Genomic DNA, 24,997 nt, shown 5'->3' on the forward strand with positions numbered 1-24,997 from the left:
CTACAGCTCCCCACAACATGCTTGACAAGTTATTATATTTACTTTAGTCAAAGCCCGAGTGTGCAGTATCCCTCTTGGAGGTGGTCTATTATTGGAGTCCCATATGCTTTTTGTTTGGGAAGAAAGCAGTCACTGTGTCATACTGTTACACAGGGTATTCTTTTTCAAGGATGTTGTTCCCTTGGGGACCATATCATGCCAGAGTTCCTAAGTCTAATAAGACCTTTGTAGCTCTTATTGAGTCAAAGTTCTGGGAGGGAAGCAAGAGTTAAACAGAAAATATAATTCAAGCAACTATACTAGACCACATGTTGAAAAATATCACTGTTCAAGCAGAAAGGCAAAGGCTTCAAAAAGATTCCTGATGTGGTAATCTTTTTATGTTTCTTCCCAATTAATCTATGGAGATAAAAAGGGTGATCTCTGTAGAATGTCTGTTTTTATTTTATAGTAATTAAAAATATATCGGCAGTTCCATGTCCTTGAAAACTATACCACAAGTCTTCAAAAGAAATGTTAAAAATTTTAACTTGAACAGATTAGGAAAGCTGTGAGGGGTATCCCATTATCAAAGAATGACAGGATGCTGGTTTTGTATAGATGCAGACAGACAGAGAGAGAGAGAGTCTGTTATTTTAAATGGCAGATGCCTTGCTTTCTACACAGAATTTCCATGTTAATGGAAGTAAATAATGTGCCTGAAACATACTCATATGATAATCTGGCTAACAAAAGACATGGACTAGTTAAAAACCAATTTTGTACCTTACAGCTAAAGTAATAACAACTGTGGTGAAGGTTTAATACATCCCTGTTCATGATTCAGCTGGATATAATCCTGAATTCACTGGATAAATTCCCACTGAGATTGTTGGAGTGACTGTCCAGTTGATGAGAAGAACTGATGTTGAGTTGATGAGATGTTGATAAGATGATCTAGGAATCCTCAAGATTTCAGCTTTCCATGGAAATTTGATTTACTAACTAAGGAATCATCACAGACACATATCAGCTGTTTTCTTTAGAAAAGAGCTATCAACAGTGTTTTCACAGGGACAGTAATTTTCTGTGTCTGGAACTCCATTGGATTGCAAACCAGGGACTGGCACATAATTGGCTTTCTGTGTATTGGGATAAAAGCATAAAATAACGAAGGTAAAAAGCTTGGAGATTAACTTTCATTGGTTTTCCCCTTTATTCCAGCACCTGGTTTCCCAGCAACGCCTTTTGATACAGGATGAATCAGTGAACTTGTTGAGTCTGTACACGTCCCCTTCTCTGCCCAACATTACCTTGGGACTTCCAGCAATACAACCTCAAATCAGTGTAAGTGACCAGTCTCAAGCCTTCCTGCATACGTTTGCTTCCAGAAAACCTACTTTCTGATTGTTTCTTTATATTTTTAGCATTTTGCAACACAAGCAGTTCAGAGTAGGCACCAGACCTCTCTATGCATTGGGCGCAACTTGAAAGCAATATTCATTCTTGATCTCAAATAAACAAGTGCCAGTGTGGATCTTAGTTAAGTACAGGCCACCTGCATTGCATTTATGCCAGATAACAGATTTCAGATGTGGCAAGAAGTATATGAGGAGATTATTTAGTAAATTTAAATTATATGATAATTTAAATAATATGATAATTTCTACCTTTAACTTTTTTATGAGATTCCAGTAATGACTTAAACTGAGCTGGGACTTTGTAGGAGAAGAATGTAGTATTCCTCTAGCTCAGTAAAATACCTGATAATTTTGCTACTTTCAAAATTTACAGCAGGTCAAAATTTACCTGCTTTCCAATGATAATAACAACAAGGTAAAAATACTGATATGTGGTGGTTCTATACAACAGTATGGGAGTTGGTAACTTCTATGAAGAACCTGGGGTTGTAAGCACAGGTTTCAGCGAAGGTAAAAAAAAAATTTAAATCTATACAATCCGCAGTGGTTTGTAATAATGTTACTTAATTCCAGTGCTAAATGAAGTTTAAGTCAAAGTTCCATGTTATTTTATGGCTTTTTCAATACATTTACTGCTCTTAGCAGCAATGTATTGCTGCAGTCTAACATTTTAACATCAGGTACAGAACCTCGCAAAGAAAATTATGTAAGCCTGAAATCAGTTCTCTAGAAATATTAGCAAATTATTGTTTTTGAAGGATGGAAAAATTGAACATAATGAAAAGTAATGCTTACTTTCTCAGAGGATATTATCAAAAATTTCTTAGTCATTTCACAAAAATATAACTAGCTTCAACTAGCTTCAAAGTAAATTTATAACATTAAAAAGAAATGAAAATATGTTTCATTTGCTCACTCAAATCTTATAAGCTTTTGATGTGGCCGTCTAGCACCAAATATTACTTTTGGCATTAGAAAAAACAAAGGGATTGAGTTATGCAAGTAATGTTTATTTCTGTTACTAGAACAAGCAGTTGCAAATTGAATGTAAAGCTTACTTTAGTGTTTGTTTTTCAGGGGAGGGAGATAGCAGTGTGAAGTAAGCATACACCAAAAAAAAAAAAATTGGTGAAAACCTTATTTTAGAATTTAAAGGAATTCACATTATCAGAGATACTGTTTTTACTATGACTTACCATAAGTGGTTATCTGTAAGCCTCAATGTGCATGTTTCTGTTAGGTTATTATTCTTGCTGTAAGAATTGTTATTCTGCTTGAGCTACTATTTCAAGATTTTTTTTTTTAAATAGGCAAAGAACAAAGTAACATAAAGTACGTTTGCAATTATGACGGGCCAAAACTTCCAAAAGCTTTAAATCAATAACTGTGCAATTTATAAGGCACTTCAGAATGCTACACACCTAGATGAGAGTTTAACTGTATAAGTTTATTTTGCAAAGGCTAAAACTTGCATTTGTGCTGTCCTTCAGGGAGTCAGGGAGTGCTCCAGGAAAAGTAATAGCTTCCCACTTCTACAGGTAACTATTTTGTTTTGTTGATTGGCTTGCTGTGTGATGGAAAGTTATGTGAAAAACCAAGCCTTGCCTATTTCAAACTCAATGCAAACTATTTCCTTTGATCCTCTAGTTTCCTGTGCAGAAGGCTGCACAAAGATCTTTAGGAATTTTAAGGATAGCTCCTGTCCTTGCATTAATAATGTTCTAACTAGTAATTCCTTATGCTTTGGCTTTTAGTGCTGATTTTTTTTTCAACTTGTTTCAGTACTCAGTTTCTCACAGCGTTACATTTAACTGGCATGTTCTTCCTTTTCATCTCCAAGTGTGAGATAGGGATGTTAACCTTTTCTCCTGTATGTGTTCATGAAGACATGAGATCATCTAATCAAGCAGAGGTACAAATGGCCATTTACTTCTCTGGGAAGCAGTTACCAATACTGTTGTTTTTTGACAGGCTTCGTCGTCATTCAAAGAAAAGCAGAAGGGGGAGACCCCGCCACTTAGACAAGGAGTGGCCTTGGCTGGACAGTATGGAGGAAACATTCCTCCATCATCAACTCATCCTCACATCGCTATGGAGGGAAAGCCAAACAGCAGCCACCAAGCTCTCTTGCAGCATCTGTTACTGAAAGAACAAATGAGACAGCAAAAACTTCTTGTGACCGGTAATGATCAGAGCTCCAGAAATACTAATTTAAGATGTTTTTAATGACATTTGTGTTCAGTTTAAACTAAATGCAATAATACAAATACCACACATCCTTGGGAAATGTGGAAGGGTGGAAGAAAAAAGGATAGCATCTTTGTTTTCCCTTTTAGTGATTCTGTTCCAGTCTGTTAGCCTGAAAGAATTCAGTGATTACAGAAAAGAGAAAATGATTACTTCATCACATTCTTTTGTAGCAGCTGAACTTCCCAGCATGGCGAGGCACGTGATACATGTCCCACTGTATCAGTGCAGATGCAGAGTTGTGCAATATACACCCCTCTTCTTACTGAAAGCATTCTTCCCTGTTAGAACTATTATTTGGTTGTTTTTCACAGGGGAGTGAAATGTCCCTGTTTTGCAGGAGCGGTTCCTCTTCATCCACAGTCTCCTTTAGCAGCAAAGGAGAGAGTCTCACCTGGCATAAGAGCTGCTCACAAACTGCCTCGTCACAGGCCACTGAACAGAACGCAGTCTGCTCCTCTTCCTCAGAGTACTTTGGCCCAGCTGGTCATCCAGCAGCAACATCAGCAATTTTTGGAAAAGCAGAAACAGTACCAGCAGCAGATCCACATGAATAAGGTGAGTTCCCAAAGTAAAGAATTTCCAATAAATTTAAAGATGAAAACTAAGACCAGAAGTTAGTTATTGTGACAGTGTCATCGTGGACAATAGAGAGGCTTTTGCCAGAGTATCTTTTTTGTTTATGCATAGTTGTGTATACATTTTTATGTATCTTAAGGTTTTGAAATAGGCTGCAATTCAACAAAATAGAGTTGCTTACCGTTTTACCTGACAAGTGTTTTCCTGTTGAATGATAAATTATGTCTTTAAAATTGATGTGTACTTCTGAGCTGCAGCAATGACTCCACTTGCTGCTTTTGAATTGTATCAAAACTTGTCTTATTGTGGACTAGAATGCTGCATAAATAGATAACTCATTTGAACTCAAATCAGCTTATTAAATTGATGGGTTTATATATGAAGCTTACTAAACATCTGGATACATTTTTAATCAGTATTTATCAAACTGACTTTTCTCTGTGAGTAGCATGAAAGTTTTTTACCTATATGGTGATATAAAATGACCATATAAGGAGAAAGAGAAAAATGTCCTGTTGCTAGTGTCTGACACAGAGTTGAATCATATAGTACAAGATTCCCTGTACAGTAACACCTTATTCTGAGCAGGGGCAAGGGAAAGAAGAAAAGGGACTATCCACTAATAAACAAAGAACAACAGATTCTAAATAGATTTATCAGGAAGCAATAATTCTACAAAATAATCAAGTTGCTACCTTGATACCAAGTTGCATATCTGAAATTAAGATATGCAAATAATTGCATGTTTTTATTTGGAGAACATTTTTCTGCACTTAGTACACAGCTTTCCACAATTTGTATACTGAAGCTCCACTAGTATTACAAAGATTTAATTACACACCTTTACTTGTCTTTTGTTTTAGTGTTACTCAATAACTATATATAAGAGGCAGTGTCAAAGAAGAAAAGATGAAAAGTGGACATTTCGTTCTTGTGCCTAAGAAAAAAAAAATCAATCCACCTTACTTAGTGGGTGAATTTCCCAGGGGTTACTGATTCTTTGGAATCTACTAAGAATTCCCAACAAAATTAGAAACAAACCTAGAGTTTAAGTACATACTTTGTACAGTGGTTGGGTTATTAAATCTTGTCTTAATTAGGAAAAATGAAGACCAGAAAACTTCAAAGTTCAGAGCTGATCCTTGCATGTTAACCCCTCTCAGCTTGGGTGTTTTGATTACTCAACTAGGACTCCAGTTGGCTTTTCTTTGAGTATGCATTCCATATGTTTAATCAAGATGGCATATGTATATCTCATAGCCTCAGGTTTTGAAAATATTTCACCTTCCCTCAATTGTCTAAAAAGGCTTTTTAACTGCTAAAGTACTGAGTCTTTGTACTACAAACCCATCAATTCATGCATTCCTCACAAAGCAAAGAACCCCACTGATGTGTTTTTCTTAGATAGTATGGTTATTGATATAAATTCTACCATAGCATTTGGGAGTAAGTGATGTGGCATTATGAGCATTTGTCCCCAGTGTGAAAATGAAACCTGAGGCACATAACCATATATTTCTAATCACATAGGACTAGGAATGCATTGCATCTTACCAGAGATAGATGGCATAAAGAAGGAAAAAGATTGGAGTTGGTTCATAATGCTTGTTTCAGTGATTTTTCTTTTCAGTTGAACTACAATAAAAATACACGCTAATGAGACTAATTCCCTCTCATACTTGAAATATGCCTTCATTCTCACGTGGTTCTTTATGAAGGAGACAAAACTGGTGAATCTAGCTGGTATTCTGTACAGTATTTTCCATATACATATGCAGGGAGTGGCCCTATCCTAGGGCCTCTCTCTGCCTCAAACCTCCATAACCTGCTCTGCCCCACGAGATTCTTGGTCTCCTTTACTCCTTCTCCCAGAGCAACCAGGCTACTTCAGGAGCGCAGTAACTCCTCAGAGCAGCAAATGCCAGAGGAGGAATGAGATCATGTTGTAGCCAGAGAAGCAGTGGGTTTTCTGAGGATGCATGTGTTTTATCAGACTTTAAAGTTTGCAGCATCTAGATTCTTCTACATGCTCAGAAGAACCATTTTGAAGAACAGTACTGAAAAATTTCAATGCTCTAACCGTATGTCTGTTCTCCACAAGGACACCGAAAGCCAGGGGGCTTCCTTATGTACTTGCAAAACCTGATTTTTATAAACTGCAATTTAAAGGTAGCCAATGGATGAGAGAGAGAAAAAAAAAAAGATCAAATAATGGAGTAGCTTTTAAATAGTGAATTTAAAGGTGTCTTCTTTAACCTTTTAGCTGAAAGTTCAGATTGAACTTTAGTGACTACATAAGGTTTTTGAACTCTGCTAGAGTGGTGGAATATACTTTCTTCAGTCTTAAAACTTTCTTCTGTTCACAGTTGAAGTTATTTTTTCATTACATAATTTGCACAACTTTACAATCAAACTCTGCAAAGCAGAGTTACAGTTATTTGAAACTTTAAACTTCAGATATTCTAGACCAGATAGGAAAGAGACTAAATTTTTTTTTTTGGATAATTTTGGGCATGTATCAAGTGAGCACATGAACTTGTTTTTTTCTGTTGTTCTGTCCTTTACTCTTCTATTCATGGGCTGTTTAATGAAATCTGCATGGAGGTATAAGTCCTGCCTTTTCAGTCATGGAAAATGCATAGGTTTCATTTAATAAGGAATACTCAAGGACCCTAAAAGTTTTGGTAATAAAAGACCATTTTAAACTTTTAAGACTGTGAAATGCTAGTTGACCAAGATCTTAGAGCAAATTAATGTCTTTTTTTGTTTTCTATTTCCCTTAAGATTTTATTTCTTATATTAGGTCTTCAAGTACTTAAGTTTTTAGTATTCAACTGAACCCACAATTTGAGTGTTTGCCCTGAGATAAGATGCCAGGGCATGTGTCAGCACTCCATGATATCTGGTTTTGGACTGATCTCTTTGACTGACTTAGAGGTGCAACAACAAAAAGAGGAAGAGAACCCCCTTTTCCTCACCCTGTTGTTCTTTTATTTATCTTGTATTTAAAAAAAAACAAAAAAACCCACTTTTTTTTTTTTTTTTGTGAGGAAATAATACACTTCTGCAGCAAGCCAGTGCTGCTGTGAGGGTGATAACAAGCAAAATCTAACATAGGTCAGAGGTAAAGGATTCCCCTGGATCATTTACATTCTGAAAAGAAACAAATCATTGCCAAAAGGTGTGCCTCTGTCCTTACCAGAAAAGAGGAGATCCCCTATGGATTATTTCTGGTCAGCTGTCAGATGCCTGGCTTTTGATGTGGGAAATGGTATATGTCTCCACTGAAGTCTGACATTTATACCTGTGGGATCTAGTACACTGACCTTCTGAAAACATTCTGCAAATGCTGACATCTCTTCCAAAAGTAGGTAAAAACCCTTGTCCCAGAATTAATAATGAATGTGAAGTAACCTGAACTCAGCTTGTCTGAAGGAAGACCAGCTTTGCCATTGTCAGCTTTAATATACTTCTGTCCAAATGACAGCTTATTTCCTCATAACACCCTTTGATCACCATTGCAGATCTTCATTCTGCTCAATAAAGGGAGACCAAAGTCCAAAACCCCCAGTTAAAACTAGTGCAATTGGATACCAAAAGACCACTACTACCATGAAAAAAATTTAAAATCTTGATATTATTGTGTATATCCGTACCTAGAAAGCTTTGACCCAGCCACTTACAGGGAAAAAACCCTAGGATTTTGATTTAACTAATTTAAATGTAAAGCCCTAGCAGAAGTGTGTGTTCGAGAAAATTTCAGAAATCATAATGTGAAGAAGAGTACATGAACAAAGCCATCTGTCTTTAGAAGTTATTTTTGCCACGTATGATGAATAAGGCCTGCCTCTACTGAAGCTGAAGTCTTCACTGGGGCCAAGATTTTATTTGATCAGTGCAGGAACCCAAGATGTAATCTTGGCAATTTGTTTTCCATTGTAAAGTTCTCTGTATTGGAGAAGTAAAGGGTAGAATAATAGGGTAGTTGGTATGTGCTCTAAAGTATGAGAGGTATATGGATAATATTAAGGTTTATATAAGAAACACCTGAATTTCAGTTTTCATTCTAGCATGTTGGTTGGTTTAAAGCATCTCTGTATAGGGAATTGGTGACCAGGAGAGCCTGTGAGGTAAAAAAATAAATAGGAAGTGAATATTCATTAGTACTTAGATGGTGTTCACAGTTTACCAATATCTCTTAATAAAAAATTTAAAATAATACAGACATTTATGTTGATGGAAAAATAGAACTATTATTTATCACCAGTAGGAAAATTGAAAAGATACAGTTAACCCCAGAATAATCATTCATTTTTCTGAATGATGTTTAATGGAAGGTGGAAGACCAGGTTCAGCAGTAGCAAATCAATCTAGCTTCATTAAACATATTACACTGAGGTTCTGGCTTTGCAGCTTACAAATCTGACTACCATCTTCTGTAGGTGACAGATAATCTTTCAGATATTGGTAACAGCAGGGGATTATTTGGGAAAAAACTAAAAGGAGCTGTTGTCTGTTTGGAGCTGGACCACACCCAGAGCATTTTCTCCTTTATTGAGAGCTAATGTTTAAGCCATAATGCAGAAGAATAATTTTGAAAGATAAATAAATCCCTTAGAAATATTGGTCCTACATGAGTAACAGTGACAGCAGGAAGCAGGTGCCAGGTTGTTTTGACTGTCATGAATTTAAAAAGAACAATTAATCAAGGATGGAAATGTATTGGTTGGCTGCTGCAGGACTTCATGATTTTGTCTCTTTGTAAAGAAGTCTTACTTAAAACATTGTATTTTACAAGGGCATATAACTTCAAAGGAGAAAATGGCAGGGCCTGCAGCTGAAGGACCTATAAAATGGTCTATTGCAGTGTCCAGATTATTTAGTCTTCCATTTTTCTGTACAACCAAGCAGGTTAGGATAAGTTTGATGTCTTTTGCTTTGATTGGACTCATGCAGTTATACAATGGATTGATATCTGTAAGTACATCCTCTCCTGCTGATACTATTTACTTTGACTCATGCACATCCCTTATAGCTTAATTTCCTGAAGATAAAAGCAAAAAATATATAGACTATATTAGCATGAAGACCTTTTTTTTAGTGACCACTTAAATTGGAATAGTTGATAGCAGTAAAGTATACTGGTAAAATATAACCAACATGTACAACCCTTAATTTATTAGGGAAATAAACTATGGTTTTGTTATTATTTTTAAATATAACAAAAATAAGATTAAGCAATCCTGGAATAGGATGGGGCCAATCTGTCTTTAAATAAAACTTCATCAAACATGAAAGCATCATGGTGATACAGAGAAAGCAGTCAGCTGTGGCTTAGCAATCTGAGCAGTAGAAGGGATTTTCAGGTTTTGGGTCATGTCCCCCCCATTCCATCCAAGCAATTTGATCATGCTCCATCACTATGAGAAGACATGACTGTAATGCCTCATAGCTCCTTGCCTGAGGCTTAGTTAAAATCACAGTGGGGAGGATGTTTTTAATAAAATTTTGTAGTAAAGAAGGTAATATAAATGCACTTTTTAAACTCTATTGGGTAAATATATAAAGACTTTTAATTTTACAGAGTTTTAGAAAAATTAATTTGCTTATCTCCTCCTGTTGCTGAAATCTGGAGCAGATCACCTGCTGAGTTCCACAGCATGGGAGAAGGGTCCAAAACGGGAACACAGCAAATTGAAATGTACATAAAATCCATTCTAAGTCTCTGCAGTCCCCCTTAGGTGTGCTTGTTCTCTTCACTGATTGCATGCAAGAAGTATCTGAAGGTGATCCATATATAGATTCTGTACTGCAGTCCGTCATGTGCTGCCTCAGAAAGCTCAGCAGCAGAGCTGTACCCATACAGCAGGGTAAAGAAGAAAGAGCCTGACATAAAAGTGAAAAAGTATAAAAGAAGGAAGAGCAGTAATGAGCTAAATATGTGTCTAAACCTTGCTGTGGGCATGCATTCATTTTCTCTTGGCTTCCCCTGCAGAAAAACCCACCTGGTGTCAAGTAACTGGCACAGGGAATGGTTTACAGATGGATCAGCCTCAGTGATTCCTGTAGTTTATATGATTATCTGTCACACAGATGTTTCAGCTTGTATTTGTTCACTTGCAGCCAGCCATGCAGCCTTAACCTGCGTTTCTCTTCCTGCTTGAGGAGTGGGGAAGGCTCCCCACGAATGGCTAACTAATTAACAATCATAACAATGATAATAATAATAAGTGAAAGGAGTGTACCTGAGCTGATTACATGCAGCTAGATTTAGTACCTTCTTGGTCAGTGTCATCCCCTGAAAAACAACTGGAAAAGATTTGTAGGTTTGATCTGAGAAATTTTTCAGATGCTGCGTAACGAAAGGAGACTCCCCACATCAGTTGAAGCAGTGAGGGCATGCCACCTGCAGCATCCAGGGTACTCACATTGTGATTTACCAGTTACTCCAGTAATGAAGAGGGATTTTTTTATTTGTTTATTTTTAGTAAGCCATTAAACTCCCATTACACCTCAAAAATGAAGATTTGCTGTGACAATAGCTAGACAGGCATCCTCTGAGGAATTTGTTTCTCCACTGATGTGAGGCATATGCATCAGAGCATCAATCAGAACTGTATAAATTGATCTTTCAACTCTCCTTGTTGACTTTGCTGGATTTCCTAGTTCCAGCTGCAGCTTCTTGAACAGAGTTTACATGAAAACCCAGCATTTTTCTATATGCACTAGCAAGCTGAATGAAACTGTATGGTCCATGGTTTGTGACAGGACCAGACATCCTGCAGCCATTAATATACTCAGTAATTGAGTATATAACACTAGCTAAAACTCAGTCTGAAAGACGTGATTGATGGTTGGGGGGAGACAGATGGGAAGAGGAAAGTATGTAAGAGTAAAGATAAAAGGTGTTTTTTCCCTCTCAAGACATTTGATTTAGATGATACAAAACAGTATTTACTTGAAATTGAGTGGGCCAGTTGAATAAATTAAAATTACTCACTGAACCCTGCAACTTCTTACTCACGTGTCTGATTTCTGGCTCTTTCAACAAAGTGGGATTTTTTTTCAGTTTAGGTTTTTGGACTGCATGTGGAGAATTTTGGAATGCATTGGCTTCATCTTAAACAGCAAAACACAAACTGCACATGATTGCAGCACTCAGGCATCCGGCACTTCTGCAGAGCTTTAAAATAGCAGTTTATGGGCTGGAGCTGTGTTATCTCATCATTGCTGGGACTGGGATATCTGTGCAGTGCACCACAAAGGCTGTAGTCCTTCCAGTCATGGGCAGACGTGCTTGTAGTATCCTTGTGCCAAAGAACAGGGGCCTCACACCAGCTCTTTGCCACTTGTCCTTTGTCGGCTTTCAGTGCCTTCACACTTTAATTGATAGAGATGATTGTGTGAAAATTCTCTAATTTGCCTATAACAAAATATTAACCAGCCTACTAGCTTGCTTATATCTTAGTATGCCTTTATTATTTTGTGTTGTGGGTAATTAACTGTAAGATGGTATTTCTGCATTCTTCTTTGAAGAAAGACTAAGACTAATTTCTCTAGTTTACCAGCTGTAACAGTGTAACAGATGTGTCATGTTTTTCATTATCTATAAACATGGTATTTTCTGCTGCAGAATAAAAAGTGGCCTTTTGCTTAGGGACTTCTGTTCTTTTTTCTGGATACATCAGTCTTTTGACGGTGCACGGCTGCATGGGTTTGCTGTGGAAACTTTAATTTCACCTGTGCAGATCTAGTACTGCTTTGTGTTTGGCATCAGTGAAAAGAGTCAGTGCTTGTTCCCCGCTTCTCTTTCCAGATGCTCTCTAAGTCCATTGAGCAGCTGAAGCAGCCTGGCAGTCACCTGGAGGAAGCTGAAGAAGAGCTCCATGGAGATCACTCGATGCAGGAAGAGCGAGCTCCGGCCAGCAGCGCCAGCGTTAGGGCTGAGAGCAGCAGTGCTGGTGTGGATGACAGAATAGGACAGCAGGTGGGGGCTGTGAAAGTCAAAGAGGAGCCACTGGACAGTGATGAGGATGTTCAAACCCAGCAAATGGAATCTGGGGAGCAAGCTGCTTTTATGCAACAGGTAATAGGCAAAGATTTAGCTCCAGGATTTGTAATTAAGGTTATTATCTGAACAGCACATGCATTTTCTAGACTTTGATAAGCAGTTGTGTTTTGATTCACTGAGCTAGCAAATCCTGATTTACTGCTCGAAGAATTTAACAAATGCAGAAGTGTTGTATGTACACTTGAAGACATAGTGAAGCTCATTCTTATGGCCACTAATTGAGAAATTATCTGTTGCAATCAATTATGCTACATAAATCTTTGAGTAATAGCTGATAGACATTGTATTAGCCCAGAATTACATCGCTTAGTCCTAGTGAAAGAGAACTCGTATCGCCTAGCCTGTTGAGATCAGCAATTGATGGAATTAGTTTCCAGACCTGATTGATGAAACATTCTTCTGATTTCAAATCCTCTGACTTCTGCTTTCAGCTGTCTGTATATATTGTATCATACTGTAGTCTTGAACACTGTTAATGTTAGGGTATTCTTTTCCCCAGTAGACAGGTACTGACTGCTATCTTGGTGGTCTCAGGCTGGTGTATAAAGTTAATTTAGAAAAAAGTACAAGGTGGATATAAAGAGGCAAGGCACTGTTTTAAAATTGCATTGTTTTCTTCTTTGCACTGCTTGGTTAATTTTTCATTCTGTCTTATTTGATGATAATGTCCACAGAGGCTTCCTTAAATGCAGCAGAGGCAAGTACTGGTGAGAAGCAAAATGCAGCATTAGGTGGTTCCAGTCAGTCATTAGGACATTGCACGGCAAGCACAGAACTGTTATCATTATCATCTGATATCCAATCACTTGTTTGTTGTTTTAAAAAGAATACTAATTGTACAATATCTCATGACCTTTACAACGGAGTCTCATGGACAAATCCTAAAATAACAGCTGTGCATAAAATGCCACCTTGACAAAAGGCAGGTTCAGCTTGTCGGGGAGCTCCAGGCGGAGTTGAAAGGCGCAGTCGTGTGTGCAGCCCGCGAGCTGCATCCCCATCCATCCCTCAGAGTCAGCAGAGCAGGGCTGGGTGCAGTGCAAGGCCCTGTTTATTTAAGTCCATACTTTGTCAGGTCCCTGCTGTTCTCCTGCAGAAAAGTGATTTTGGGAGGGGGGGGCAGGAAATGCCTTATGGAAACAGGAAGCCCAAGTGATTCATGTGCTGAGGAATGCGGGGCAGGGGGGACGGGGCAGCGCTCCCTCTGTTTTTAAAGGCACTCTATGAATTGATTTATTGTCAAAGAAAATAACAAAGCGAGTAGGGAAATTGTTAAGGAAGCTTTCCAGTGAAACATTTCCTTCATATTCCCTTTTGATATGTTTACCTTGTTTTATAGGTTTACTTTTGTTAAGCTAGTTAAAGATTCATTGTATTAAGATCCCCTTTAATATGGATAATCCCAAACTGACCTGGACTCCTTGTCAGGTTTTTTTTCTATTAAAAATATTTATATTTCTAAAGCTGAGGTATTTTAAAGTGCAGTATCCAGTTTCAAAAGAGATAGTTGTTTTGCCAAATGTAGAAATTGCTCTAAAATATGTTATTAGCATGTGTTGTTTACATTATGTTCTAATACTATTCAGTCTCTTCTAAAATGTTGCAACTTTTAAAGATACATTATCCTTTTTCCTAGAAGATCTCGGAACAAACTTCTACATAGTTGCTCTTAACGTAAAAGTCCTCAATAGATAGAAAAATATTTAATTGAGAAAAGCACAGGTGATTTTTATGTGGGCTTCATATTTAACAAGAAATCTTTCTCCATCCTGGATAAAAAAATTACATTTACATTCAAAAAGTGAAGGCTATAAAAGTGAAATTATATGTGTTTTCCATTCTGTATATTTTTAATTTTCTTTGAAATCTGACTTCAGCTTCATCAAAAAGGGATAGTGCATCTTTTAAAATACATTTGGGGAGAAATTTGCAATTGAGAAGAGTTTTGTACAATATCACTTGAAAGACGTGTATTCACAGAAGACAAAAGATATTTTTATAACATCATTCAGGTGAGAAACCCCAATACATTAGTGTACTTTAATTTCAGAATCTTTCAAATTTGGATAAAATTAAAATAAGAGAAACTACCTGGAACCAGTGAAAAGGAAAACTGGGTTTAAACAACCACATTTCTAATTGATTATTGTCTCTTACATTTTAAATCTACTGTATTTATTATAATTTACACCCTTAGAGGTGGTCTCGTTTTGTGTTGTAAATATATTCTGTTTGTATGTTCCCTTTTTTTGCCTTCTGATATAAGTATTTTCCTTTCTCAAATAAAGTTTTTTTTTAAAAGATCCCCTTCCAGATATTTGACTTTGTGTAAATTTGGTAACTTAATGGTGTTTTTACTTTGTACAATCAAATATGTTTGCTATGCTTTGTCAAAACAATTTAAATTTTCAGGAGCAAGGTGTTTTATTACACTATTCTTACAATAATTACACAAAGTCTTTCTTTTTGGTCTCTTGTTTTATTCTACATCAGCCATTATAAGTTTTAGTGAATGTGGAACAGTATTGGTGCATGCTCATTTTCCCATCACAGCATCTGTCTCAAACGTGATCATCCCATACAGGACAGGTAAAAGTGGATCCCCATTTCTCAGCTTCTAATTATCCAAAATTCAGATGAGCTGTAATAATTTACATAACATTTCTAAAACCTGCCTGGACCCCTAATCGAAAATGTGCTTGTACTGACCACTCAGGTATTCATCAAGACCTTTGCAAAACTGAAGTCCACCTGTAAATAAGCTGGGAGAGAGGGAATCCATGAACATGGCAGACTTTAAGGCAACTGCATGAGACAGTGAAGTCCCAGTGTAGAGAGCTTCCATGAAAATATTACATAACTTTGTGACATTTCCTGAACTTTGCTTAGGCTTTACAGAGAGAGAGCTCGTACTGCATAACAATCCCTGTTGCTACAGGACATTAATTATTGCTACCAAAAGAGTTTAGAAACCTATTGCATTGTAGTTCTTATAACTGTTCATTTCATTTCCAAATGCTCTATGCAGCTTTGATTCTGGCATGATTTTAACTAAAATAAAATCTATGTTTCAACAACATAAGTGTGTAAGAACAAATAGTTCTGTTAATCAAATTCAGTTATTTTCACTGCTAAAGCAGCAGCGTAATGTTTCATCAGTAATACAACCCCCAAAGATAGATAAAAGATCAAGTTTTAGCTGAGGAAATCTTAAAATAAGCATTAACAGTGTAACATTGTACTTCTTGCCTTATTGTTTATAGTGTATTTAGAATCATATGTCTTTAAGTAAATCATGCTTTCATTACAGGGATTTTATTTAGTGCCCTTTTGTTTAAATACCTGCATTAGAATTAGAAGACCAACCATAAATTTTTTTAATTTACAACATTCCTGTGTTGGAGACTGCACCTAGATTTTTTGCTGAATTATTTACTATGCATCAAAGAACCCTTAATGAAGAAAATAATAATAATAAAATAGAATTCACATATCTTATTTTCTTCCCAGAATGATGTGCATCTCTTTTTTTTTTTTTTTTTAACTGTATGTGTTTATTCTGTCCCATTGTCCAAAAAATAAAGCCAGTGTAGCTGATAGGTGACAATTTAGAAGTAATTGCTAATAAATGAAGGAAAATCCATCCTAATACTTATATACTGAGACACACATTACTGGACTATAGATACTGTAACTTTCGCTTTTTTGTCATCTTCTGGTATTAACAAAATAGGATTAAAAGCTGAATGCCTCAGCAAAGCACGAGCACTTCAGACACTACCACCGCTCATTTGTGCACTATCTTCATTCCATCTTCATTATCATCAAGATCACTAAGACTTACTCCATGTTACTTAAGCCGACTATACCCTGTTTTTATCTTCACTGGAATTCTGAGGTAAAAATCTATTAACATTAGTCTTAAGCAGCAATCTAAAATTGTTTACTTATTTCTCCCCCTTATGAACACTTTGCAATTTGCAGCCAAAATTAGCTAAGCCAAGTTAATTTCCTTATTGTATTCTGTCCTACTAGCAGCATGTCCTACTTATCCACTTAAGAAATGTTTGTTTGATTTTCATTTATTTGTTTAGTTTCTGATTTCCTTATGCAGTTCCCATCATCTGGGTGGCAATGGAGCTTCTGTACCTCATTTCTCGGTGGAAGAATATAGTTTAGAACACCATCTGCTGAATTACTGGTTAGGCAAACAGAAGAAGAGCATCCTGGATGAAGTTATCTTCTCTGGGCTAGAGGAATAATACAAGTTATTTTTGTGTAATTTTACTGTGCTATCTGACAGGCTTTGTGCTTTCCATTTGCTTTTTTTTTTTTTTTTTTTTTTGCTCCTCTAATTCAGGTTAATTTAGATTAAGATTTAAAGGTTAAAAATAGGATTAGCTGAAACTGCCTAGCCAGCAGAAAATCTGGGTTCTTCAGCTGTGCTCTCACTCACACAAACACACACACAGACACACACACACTGACTGGGAAGGTGCATCCTTAAGGCATGTCCCAGTTCCTGATCCCCATTTGCTGAGCTTGTGTCACACTCCTGCTTGGTTTGATTGTGGCCCCATAGCTCATCTAGGCTGTGCAGGACAACTTCCCTGGCTACCTGTGGACACACACATGTTTCAGCCACCCAAGGATTACTTAGGCAGCAGCTGAGGGTCAAAAGGAGTCCCCTTAGTAACTTGAAATCATTCAGCAATGTGATTTGCTGTGATAATGGGGGCCTTAGTCACTAGAATTGTTTTGACAGACCAGATACTTACTTGTAAGTGATCCACTGCCTTAATTAACTGAATGAGATGTTTTGAATGTGATCATGGAGTCTTTGCTGCATTTGTTTGACTTTATTTTCCATAGCTTGATGTAACTATGTTGATTGTTAATGGTACGTAGCCTTGAAATACGAGGGAGATGGTTTGGAGGATATGATGTTAAAACTATCCCTCTGTACACTTCATCCTTCCAGGATGGTTACAGCATTTTTGCCCTTGAAAAGTGCTGGGAAGGGCAGGATAAATGGAAATGTAAGTTTTGAACGAAGTCAGACTTAAAAATAAACCTGCCCTCCCCTCTCCTCCCTCCTAAATTAGATCGCCACTGCAGTCTTAGCCCAATTCATCTCTTTTTTTGTAGGCTGCCTTGGCTGTTTCCTTTAACTTGCAGCCAGTAAGACATTAAGACATTAACCTTGCACCTTCCTGCCCTTGCTCAAGTCTGTGAGTGCACAGTCCCAGCATAACTCCTACACAACACAAGCTGACTCTATGATTTCTACCATCATGCATAGTGTAGATGGAGCAAGGAGGTGGAGAGCTGTGTAGCTGGATTTATTTTGCAAAAATTTTTCATTTCTCAACATGCAGGGAAGCCTCTTAATATTTAGCCTGCTTCTTCTCAGCCTTATTCTTAAAGGCGTGTTCATTTCTATCAATTTTCTAACTGTGGTCTTTAAAAACTGTGTTACAAGAAAAAGAAATCTTTTTTGTATGCTAATTCTATGTGAAAGTGCATAATAATGTGAATAATTACAGTTATTCTTTCCCAAGTAACTATGCTTTTCCATCCCCAGTTAGATGAGAAAATGGTTCCTTTTTTTTAAGCCTCAAATCTATTAACATTAATAATTGCCAATATTTTTTGTCTAGTAATGTAAACTTTCAGTTACAGAAGGCAATAACACTTATTTTATCATAAAACTAATTAACTGAATTGCCTGCCTGAATATGTATCATTAGTGTGTATTAAAATGATTTAATTTTGCTGATACCTTCATGGACTAATGTTGACACTGCTTTATTTTTACTTTTAGAGCCAAGATTTTATGCTTCTTTTCCTCTTTCAAATACTTAGGATATAGCACCTTGATATTTTTCTTATTTCTCCATTTGTCAGAGAAAGCAGAATGTCAGGAGACCACTGGGGCAACACTAGGCAAAATTCCTTATTCAAGGCTACATAACTAGCGTGAATCAAAAGCGTCCAAGTCCATATCCCAGTAATTATCACTGCATATTTTGACAGTTAGATGACATTAATTTCAAACCTTTTGGCAATTTATCATTTCCTGTATCCTACAGCACAGAGTTTCATTAATATTGTCATGGAAGAGGATTATGTGTTCTTGGAAAGTTGCTTCTTTAAATGCTCATTTTGGAAAGAATTCTGTTTGACCTCGGAATGTCTTTCTCACTGTTAGACATTCATATGTACACATGCATGAGTTTTCATTTTTCTCCTTCCTTTAAAATATGAGAGTGAGTTAATGCACTCCTCAGTATATTGCTGGCTAAATCTTCATAAAACTATGTTGTTAAATGTCCTGGAAGTGCAGCTCAGCCCAAATGCCTTGGAGACATAGGTGCTCTGATGCAGAAAGCAGCAGTACATAATCTGTCTCCTGTCATGTTCTGGCCTGTGACCCTTGGATCCCCAGGAGACCAAGGAGGTGTTTCTGTTCCTCCTGCCTGTGTTTCCTCAGCAAAGGGGCTTGTGAAAGTTCCAGCTATGAGATTGCAGCAATGAAGCAACGTCAAGGGCTTGAGAAGGCTTTGCTTAGGTTCTCTGTAAAGCAGCCAGTAGAGCATGGAGGATTCAGTCTCATACTCCTTCCTTGGTCTTTTCCTTTTGCTCCCATCAATAAGAACAGCATGATAGTTTTTAGGTGGCAGCCTGCAGATTTTTAAAGCAGGTCTTTGTTACTGAACAGACCCAGAAGGAGCACAGGACAGAAGCACTGTTGGGAAATTCTCTCCTGCTGTGCACAGAGGGACACCTATTGAGACCAGCTTCTTCTAAGGCTTGTTCTCCTAGATCTTGCTCTACTGAAAATAGAAGCTGAAGAGTTACTACACATCAGAGACCATAATTCCATCACTCAACTACATGACTTCACACAGGGACAGGTGGTGACTGGTTTCCCTCATTTCTCAGCCACTTTGACACCTTGTCTTAAGGTATCAAAGGCACCCAAATCCAACAGCACATCTCTTGGCATCTTCCTTGCTTTCTAAAACTTCTTGGCTTTCACCATTTATCTAAATTTGTAGAGGTCTTTTGTCATAGTTTCCCATAAGTTTCTGCATATATTTCAGTTTTCTGAATCTACTGGCTTTATACAGAGAGCTTTAAATCTCCTACCATTTCTGACAGACATGAAAATGGGAGTGCTCAATACAGGTGCTATCAGCCCAGGTTCAGTCCAGGGACACCTGACATCCACAGTCCTGATTTGGCCCTTTCTGCAGGTAATTGGGTCTCACTAAGGATGCTAACTATTCAGTTAAAATATGCACAGCATTGCCCTTTGTGCTGTGTGAACAATTTTTTTTCATAACAATCCCTTCTCAGGCAGGCTCAGAACACAGCACAGGTAGCTCGGGACCAGCAAGAAAAAAGGAACAGGAACAAGATCTATTCCCACAGCAAGAGACTGAGAATGAGCAGGAGACTGTTCCTTACCTGTGTTGATGGATAATGCACTAACCAGGCAGGCTGCTCATTTTCTCAAGTCTATTGACTGCCTTCAAGTTAGATAGCATTATACACATATATATATATACATATATATATATATAGCAAAGTCCATCAGTTTTCAAGTTCTTCGTTTAGTGGCTTTCAAAATGCTTTCAGGCTGTGAAATCAGTTGGCATGGAATGCAGTGGGCTCTGCCTGGTGGGATGTCAGACCCACAGGAGCACAGCATGGTGAAGCTGATGTTGTAAAGGTGAGATGCAGGTGGTCACAACTGAGAAACAGTTCCACAACACAGTTTCCTTCAGAATTTTGGTCATCAGAACCCAATCCTAGAGGCAACAAGTGAGTTTGAAAGGACAAGTGAGTTTGAAAGGATACTGTGAAACCTAGCTGGTCAGTGATACAAGTGAGTGGTTATCTATCTTACTGATGTGCATTTAGTGTCATCCCAAAAGGCTGAATATGAACTAATAGACAGCTACTTAAAGTGGGTTAGGTAAATTAGATAAGAAAAAGTTTTGAAGCTCCTTACCAAGATCAGGATCTTTACCAGGATCTTTACAAAGCTGTTTTACCAGACATTTCCTATTTTTCTCTTTCTTCTGCTATAATACATATGCTAAGTATTGAAAAGACTTTTCTGGTGAGGGCTTTATAACTGGAGAAGGATTTGGCAATTTGGAAAGCAGGGACACAATTCCACGGAGATCAGTTGCATTAAACCTGCAAAATCCTGTAAATGAAACAGAAATTGGTGTCAAGAAGATATATATATATATATATATATATATATATATATATATATATATTTTAAATTCATCCATTAAACTAAGAATTTGGGCCTAAAAAAGCAAGGAGATTTTAAGCCATGCAGCTGACTGCACAGCAGAGATACTCTGTGCAAAAAGAGAAGCTGGAGAGCAGCCCCAGAACTTTACTCCTATTAGAAACCAGACTCACTCCTCAGGCATTGCCTTCTCCACAGATCTCTGTTACAGTGCTCTGGCACCATCAGTGAACAACTGGCAGTCAGTACTGGTGCTGTGCTCAATCCCTGTGCTGTATAGCTTCTGAGAAGTGCTGTACTGGAGGAGGTCCTCAAGGCTCACAGCAGTTCTTTGGAGCAAGACGTAGAACAGCAAAAACGAAACTGTCCAAGCTGTTTGGTCTGAGTAGTTCACCAAGGGCTTCACCAAGGGCATCGCCAAGGGCAAAACTTGGAGTTTCTTTAATGTTGGCAGAATTCACTGAATTGGAATTCATAGGTCCAAGTACAGGATAGCATTATAAGAGCAAAGACATGCTACTAAGTTCTCTCAAAAGGCTTTATCTTCTCTATGCCACTGAAGCAGTTGTGATGGTTGACAGGGATGGAGGCTTCTCACAGCATTAATCTCATGTCCCTATAAGGGGTAATGCCAGAAGAGCACCAAAAGGTGAAAGGCGGAGCTGCAAAATCAGAAGAACAATTATACCCAAAGCTACCACAGTGTTTTTCCCCTTCAGTGATTAACTCCTACCCAGAAGCTTCTCCAGCCCCTTTTCCCTCCCATGCCTCTCCATGCAGGTATCCCCTGCTGTACCAGCCCAGAACTCTGGTAAGTTCTCCACATTTGTCCCATTTTTGAGAATCAGAAGGTGTAAATAAAGGGCTGAGAGCCTTTATCTACCCTTGCTTCACACGTGCTCAACCAAGCCCTGGTGGGCTGGCTCCAGGCAGGGAAGGTGCAGTGGCTGGAGGCCAAAGGCCAGTTGTGGAGCAAGGAGGGCAGATGCAAGGGTGTCCTCCTCTCTCAGGCAATGCTGTGGGATGGCATGGTGAGGGATGCTGGTGGGAGATGGAGGAGGTGAAGCAGCAGCAGTAAAACGTTACAGACATCTGGTTGTTGGGCTTGAGAGCCCTCCTCAGCTCAGAGAGCAACTCTGTCCTCTCCTGAAGGATGAGGTTACTTCAGCCAGAGGCTCCAGATTTCTACCTGCTACAAAGTCCTTTTTCCATTGTCCTTGTTCTCAGAAGGCAGCATGGTAGGAGGGTTTAACTTCTTTACCTTTTAGCTGATTGGTTTAACCCACTGCATAGAAACTTCAGGCTAAATAATTTAAGTGCACTGATCCTTTCAGGGAAGAGAAGAGTTCAGACAGTTAAAGAAAGGTTAAATAAAGGCTCTCTCAGCTGCTACCAAAGTGAATTGTTAGTCTTTGCTGTCCTGACATAGTTGTCTCCTTTAATTAGGTTCACTGTTCAACACAAATTTTCCTGATCAAACAAAAGAGATTAGTTACTAAAGAAAGCATTCAAAGGAATAGAAGGAAAAAAGCCTCAGTTTCTAATTCTCCATTATGACTACATCTTGAATCACACTTTAATAAATTGAGAAATATCATAACCGCTAAAGATTGATCTGAGTATCAATGTTTTATCATCTTTTACACTACTTTTCAAAAATAAATTCACATTTATTTTTTTCCAGCTAGATGCTCTTATTTTGATTTAATTGAATAGAAACAATTAATAAACTTAATACTGTAGACTAGTGGTGGATCTGAAATCAGAAATACTGAAGTTATCATTGTTTCATCTGTGGGTTTTCTGGGTAAAGGAGAAGGATAAAGGGAAGATGGAATACCTAAAATGCTTATGAAATTATCTAATATATTTTTCATCAGGGAAGGGTGAGTTACATTTTAATTTACTTTCAATGGACATCTTTTTGCTGCAATGGCTTTCTCTGAATTCTTAATAATCTTCATATTAAGAGCATTTTTCAGTCTTCAGAATCTCTCAATTATAGGAAGTGTTCTGTACGTCATCTCCTAAAAATCCCAAGGATTGGGCATTTAAATGTTTAGCAGCTTTGTGACAGCTCTTCCAAAGGGAATTGTGGCCTTTCCCTATTGCACAAAATCATTACACAGCAGAAATAGCAGAGATTTGATTTGGCATCATCAACCACTGAAAGATGAGTCGGAAATAGATTAGCAAATGTTCTAGTTGATATTAATAGTGTAGTGACAAGTAAATTCAAGGATGACAGATAATCCCACTGACTAGCAATTCTTCTGACTATATTATGGCATGGATAAACATGTTGGCTTTTCTAACAACTGGCCATGAGAACAAAGAAATTTGAGTTGATACTGCTGTGGAAAATAGAACCAAAACAAAAATTCCTTTTTAATATATGATCTGAGTATGTACAACTTGCCTAACTCTTGTAAAACGCTGACAGGGATATGCTAGGATCTCAGTGTGGAAGATAACCAAAATTTTCACTTTATTTTACTGGGAGGATTTTTCCCCCCCCTTATTTGGAGTATCCACTGCAAATCCAGTAACATATCAAGAATGCTCAGAGAATTTTAAGCTGCACCTTTAGTAATAAATAAATAAGGAATCAACTTCTTTGGCACTTTAGACCAGTGACCAAGGCCAGGGAGCCTGTTGAATATGCTACTATATGCTTTTTATTTTTGTGGGCATCATGCATTTTTAGAATGGTTATACATTTCCCTGAACCAATATAATATAAAAGATTTACTGTTACAGTTTGTGTGTGGCCAGGCAATGGCATATGGAAAACATGTTTCCTGCTATTTAATTTAATTACTCTAATCACGTGCCAGCCCCAGGCATGTCATTCTGAACCTCTGAGGCTCTTTGTCTGTCAAAGAGATGGACAATATCTTGGCTTTGTTTAGTTGCTCTGCAGGCTGCAGATAAAACCACTGAAATACTGACTGTTTGTTTAACCAAAACTTTGCATTTTAACCATTTGGCTTTGATTCTTTGTTTTACAAGAGAAGATGACATTTTGGCCTTGGTGAGCTGAAAAGGAAATATTAGGGATATGAAGAAGAACTGTCACTTTCAGGGCTTAATAGATGAAAAAGAATACTCTAGCCTTCTGGTCAGAAATCAGCTTTGTTAGCAGAAACCTAAGACACACACCACTGTTATTTTAGAATTGCCTATTAGCAAGGGCAGCTGGAAAAGTCCTGTTTATAACTGCTCCTTTCTAATATGGTTAGCCCTTCATTCAACAGTTCCAGTAGTTTTTTGTTTCTTTCATCTCAATAGATGAAAGTGTTATAGGTAAAATTAAGATTCCATAGCAAATACTTATACCAGTACTGCTGCAGCCAGATATAAGTTAGCTTTTATGTTAGCACTTTACTGTTATTTTTATGTAAGAAATATCTGCAAGTGACACCTTTAAGTCTTTAGACAAAAATAGACGAGCAAATAGAGTACTCCATTCATATGCTAAACCCCAAATCTACAGAGAAATTAATCACACACTTAGCCTTAAATATATGCTTAACACCACCACTTCCTTCACTTGTAAGCAAGTACTCTACCTTTTCCTGCAACCAGAAGTGATGCTAAAATAATTAAGACTGTATGAGGATACTATTTCTAAAAATCATGTTGTCAGAAGAGGAAAGAATAAGAACCATCTTTTAAACAAATTCCATCTTATAAGATATTACTAGATATAGAAAGACTTGCCAACTCATTTTTTTTAAAATTATTGAATAAACTTCAGTTAGTATGTTTCATCAATAAATTAATGTACTTCTTTATATGGTAGTGGGCCATCATCCTGCCACAGCAGTTTTTGAACTATATAATTTGGAAGAGGATGGGTAGATGGCCTAGGAATGATGGGTAGATGCCTATGCTCTGAAGAAATCTGCATCATCAGAGGGAAACATTGATGGGACGCCATGGGATGCATAAAAGGAAAAGGACCACTTAACAGTTATACTTAGTTCTGGCTTCACTTTTCTCTGTTTTCTAGCTGAATCAATGACACCTAATAGATAATACTTATTTCTTCTAAGGTTCACAGTACAGCAATGCAAGAATTAAAAATGTTGTTTACTATGTGCTGAATTAGAGCTCCTGTCCCCTTTAGCTTTGAGCTAACCACTAGATGACACTACTTCCCACTTACTTAACAGGTGTGGGCATATATTCCAGCCTCCTCATGTAACAATCCATGTATTTACATGTTTCTCAACCAAAGGACTTCAAACATAACATTATACAGGAATTGCCTTCACTACTATACATTTTGATGAATTTTGCGTAGATACACATAGGTATTTAGGTGTGTGCATGAAGATGTACAGAAGCAGCACATATGTCTTTGCATTTATAGAAAAAACATAACTCACTGTGTGAGTCTTTAGCATGCTGTAACTTAGC

At 37.5% G+C, this 24,997-nt stretch overlaps 1 protein-coding gene across 13 annotated transcripts in view; it reads left to right on the forward strand.

Annotated features, from left to right (window-relative positions):
• The window catches only part of HDAC9 (histone deacetylase 9), a 457,669-nt gene that overhangs the window by 256,317 nt on the left and 176,355 nt on the right, over positions 1 to 24,997 (forward strand). For 9 of the 13 annotated variants that reach the window (XM_074536959.1, XM_074536953.1, XM_074537003.1 and 6 more), the window contains 5 exons: positions 1,204 to 1,326; positions 2,891 to 2,938; positions 3,372 to 3,582; positions 3,988 to 4,205; positions 12,043 to 12,312. In XM_074536959.1, coding sequence (XP_074393060.1) covers positions 1,204 to 1,326; positions 2,891 to 2,938; positions 3,372 to 3,582; positions 3,988 to 4,205; positions 12,043 to 12,312 — 870 coding nt within the window. Of the gene's footprint in view, positions 1 to 1,203; positions 1,327 to 2,890; positions 2,939 to 3,371; positions 3,583 to 3,987; positions 4,206 to 12,042; positions 14,601 to 24,997 lie in introns of those variants that run through there. The other 4 variants (XM_026798640.2, XM_026798644.2, XM_026798633.2 and 1 more) reach the window with 2 other exon arrangements.

The sequence above is a fragment of the Zonotrichia albicollis genome, chromosome 1, assembly GCF_047830755.1.
Source record: "Zonotrichia albicollis isolate bZonAlb1 chromosome 1, bZonAlb1.hap1, whole genome shotgun sequence".
NCBI lineage: Eukaryota > Metazoa > Chordata > Aves > Passeriformes > Passerellidae > Zonotrichia > Zonotrichia albicollis.